Source organism: Psittacula echo (genome assembly GCF_963264785.1).
Source record: "Psittacula echo genome assembly, chromosome: Z".
Lineage (NCBI taxonomy): Eukaryota > Metazoa > Chordata > Aves > Psittaciformes > Psittacidae > Psittacula > Psittacula echo.
This window is the reverse complement of record NC_137742.1, coordinates 44,089,373-44,093,406: the sequence shown is the minus strand read 5'-3', so window position 1 is coordinate 44,093,406 and position 4,034 is coordinate 44,089,373. Positions and strand designations below refer to the sequence as shown.

Sequence of the window (4,034 nt, the reverse complement as noted above, 5' to 3'; positions counted from 1 at the left end):
GCTAGGGGCAAAAAGAATGGAAGACACATTAACATTTTAGCAGAGATGACTAAGCCTTAACATAAATGCAGAAAAAGAGGGGCAGGTGTAACTTCATCAGCTGAAACAAAGACAACACTTAAAATTTGATTTTGTGCTTTGAATGACATTCCTCTTGTTTTGCACAAATAGAATAAAATCTGTGGATTATTCATTCACTTGGACTTCAAGGACTCCTATCCTTTTACATGGGAAGGCCAAAACTTCAAAGGAAGTTTCCTTAACTCACCATAAAAGAAATGTTTCCATAAAACTCCAATGAGGTTTACAGTCAGCTGTATTAACTTTTACGGGGATTATGAGATGAAGTTTCATCAGTTTCCTATTAACAAGCAATTCTTTCTGAAACTATAACTAAAGATCCATCAATATAGGTTCCACACAGGGAAAACCTTTTGCTCTTACAGTTCTAAATGATGCACAGCTCCCAACAGACTCAGAAAATAAACCCAGAGATAACTTACAGGGTTATGGTTTGCTCAGGTTCTCTGCAGAGTGGGGAAGGCAAGGATAGGACAGGGAGGAAAGGGATACAGGAATTTATGCATTTCTAAACTGTGTAAAATAAAGCTTAAAAAACTTAAGCCTTGAGCCTGAAAAAGCTCAAGGTTCCCGAAACTCCTCCAACTTCTTCCATTTTTCCCTTACTTAGCAAATTACCTCTAGTGACTCTTTAGGTCACTTGCAGTCTCAAATGATGCTTCTCAACTGGTGACAGGGCAGCAGGGCAATACTGACAATCTCTCACAGCAATTCCCAATGGCCTAACAGACATTGCTCAGAGAAAGAAAAGACTCTGAGAAAAAGATAGTAATTGTCCAATAGAAAAATCCCTTTCCTGGCTACCAATTTTAGAGTCTTTGCAAACACTGCACACTTCTACCTATGGTCCCCTGCCCCTGCCAGAATTAAAATTCTTCTCATTTCAAAGAGGAAAACAAAAATCCAAACAAACAAGTAAACAAAACAACAAACAAGAGAAGGGAAAAGGAACAACAGGAACAAACAAGCAATCAAACCATTTCTGATACTTTACACACTCAACAAGGTTTATACTTTTCTTTTACAGTAACTAAGAAGTTTCCATCAAAGTTTAAATGAAAACTGCAATATATTTATTCTAAAAGTAGAAATAAATATCAAAATTAAGACCAACATTAAATATACATATACAACAGGTTTGTAGCACAAGTGCTCGACAACTCTGTAAAAGGTTAGAAAATTAATTAATAAAGTGGCCTGTGGGTTCAAAACTGTTAGCAATGATCAATATTAACAAGTCAAAAAAAAGAGAATCTCCATGCATTATAATAATACCTTTTTTTAAATAAAAGATTTAAAAATACTTGTATTTTTTATTTGATTTTTTAAAATACACATTAATCTCATTAATATATAGGGCTGGGTTTTCTTTTTACAGCTCATCTGAACTTTCAGAAAAAAAAAAAGATCTACTTTTCTACACTTGTCTTGCACAGTGAATATGTATGAGAGTCTTCTACTCAAATTCTGCTACTCCAGATCACCAAAGACACAGAGAATTCTGCATCATGAAAATTATACACTTGTACTTTAAATCAAAACAGGAATATTTGAAAGCTTATTTCATTACCACCATAAGAAACAAACTGCTAAGTTTTGCTCAAACAAGACATCTCCTCTTCTCACTTTCCATTATTTTTCCTGGTAAGAGAAGAGACATACCACTGAATTTTAAATTTTAAATTTCAACAGTCCCTCAGGGGAAATCTGACTGAAATGTATCCTAATATAGGCTTGCAAGTTTGCACGTTATTTATTCAAACGTTTCTTCAATTGTTCTAGATGCCTTGCATCAGCATCCTGAAGAATTAACACAGTGGCTTTAGACTGAAGTGGATTAAACTCTATAGTCATCAAACAACAGAGATCTATCAGTTGTTTTTGACATTTCTCTAAACCATCCTTAAGCTTTAGACGTAACGCTGGATCTTTTCTCAAATTATTCATTTCAGACACAGAAAAGCCAATCAAACTTGTTAGAATATCATTAGCAAAATCTACTTCAAGATAAGCTGAACCATCAGAAATTTTTGCCTTTATACCCCAGGACCCATTGGTGCTTGTGAGGTTTCCAGTGAGAGTAACAATAAAACATTTAACTTTCAGCACTGTAATAGTTTCTGGTCTTTTTGCAAGTAGAAGAGAGATATACGTGAAAGGTAGAGAATGTAAATCTAAATGAGCGTCTACTGCTCTGCAAGGAACGGTCTGTGAATCATGCTTCTGCTGATCTGCTTCTGGATTCATTTTTGAGAAAAATACAGGATCATCATTTAACAGCCTGTTGTCAGAAATGTGCTGGGATTTACATCTGCTGTCATCTAGGTCTGTATTGTTCTGCCTTTCTCCAGGAGGATTTTCCAAATTAAAATCTGTAGAACTGCAGGTCTGATACATGCTTTTGCACTGCAAAAAGCTGCTCCTACTATTTCCATCACCATCAAATACTGTTCTTCCAAAAGTCTTTTGTTTGCTGAGAGCTTCTACTGGCTTATCCCTTTCACTCACATCATCTTTTTTGCAAGTGCCATTTAAAGATGAATTGCAGGAGCTTCTAGATGTATGTGGAAGTGTCTCAGTAATCAAACTTACGTTTCTGTTTATTACCACTGGTAGCCCTTCTTCCAGCTCTCTTTGTGTCTCTTCTTCCAGAAAAAAGTCATCTTCTGAAGGAAAGTCATTTAAAAAGCCATCAGCATATTCTATGGGAGGTGAAACTTGATCATCTGAATCAGGCAAAGGACTTCCAGATTCCTGTGGCAATACATTGCCATTGGGTGCAGTCACTGAACCTGGGGCTGTACTAAAATTGTTGCTTCTACTGTAGCATCTGCTTTCTAAAGATGCTCCATTGTTTAAAGCAAATTCATTATTTTCATCAAGACTAGCTAAAAGCTCTTCATCTGAAGGACCTAGATTTTGTTCTAAGTCATTCACAGGCCTTGGAACAATGTGGTCATGCTCAGCTTGTTGGATAGAATAAGGGTTTTCAGTTTCTCCAATTAATCTAGCAAGGACTCTTTCCTGAGAATACTCCTCCAGAAGAGCATCCACTTCACCTCCCAACAGTTTCACATTTTCTGGCTTAAGCAGAAGGACTCCAAGACGATACGCAATATTACCCTGTACAGTGATTTTTGTTCCAGGAGGAAGATTACTGTGGAGGACGGGCACTGGTTGATACTCCATGCCCTGAATTTGGTGTATCCCATCAGTTAGTTGTAGCATTAGCATTCGAGTTGGCTTTGCTTCCCAGGGCTTCTGGAATGCTTGAGTACTGGCTGTTACTTCTTCATTTACAGTATTTTTCCCTCTTAGCTTCTGCAGTTGGGAATATGCTGGCTGGCTAACATCAACCAGTGAATCAATCTGTATGGAGTAGAAGCCTGACAACTCTCCTTTGGGAGCATCTAAGATGCAGTCAGGCAAAATGGGATATTCCAAGTCTCTTAGATCAGTAAGAAGCCACTGCTCAAATACCTGACTGTTAATCTGAGCTTGATTTAAGTTATTACCATTATTTTCTTCCTGGATCCAAGTAATACATGCTTCCAGCCATGTCAAAGGAACTTTAACATGCCATTTGGATGAAAGCCAACTTTCCACTCTTGCTGCAATGTTAGGTGCAGACATTTTCTTTTGAGTGTAAATTCCCTAGAATTCCCTAGAACAGAACCCAAAAAAGACATATTTACAGCTTAAGTTATAACAAGTCTCTTGCTCACATTATATAGACATTTGCTCTCAAAGTTCTGCTATTCCAAGTGTGACAACAAAGAAGCAATTTAAATTAACAGCACGTATATGGACACTAAAAATAAGCATGCATTTCTCATATTTAAAGCATAAGAAGTATGTGTATGCAGTTCCCACATCATTAAGAAAGTACGGAGATTTCTATGATCAACTCTGCTTGGTGACTTCTTGTTTTCTGTTGATTTAATTAGAAACAT

General features: G+C 36.8%; 1 protein-coding gene across 1 annotated transcript; it reads right to left on the bottom strand.

The window, feature by feature from the left end:
- Nucleotides 1-1,271: 1,271 nt before the first annotated feature.
- Nucleotides 1,272-3,714, bottom strand: RMI1 (RecQ mediated genome instability 1; the record flags this gene model as incomplete). The annotated part of the gene is made up of 1 exon (XM_080637813.1): nt 1,272-3,714. The coding sequence occupies one exon, from the start codon at nt 3,712-3,714 to the stop codon at nt 1,831-1,833; it is 1,884 nt and encodes a 627-aa protein (XP_080493939.1). The 3' UTR covers nt 1,272-1,830.
- Nucleotides 3,715-4,034: the final 320 nt, after the last annotated feature.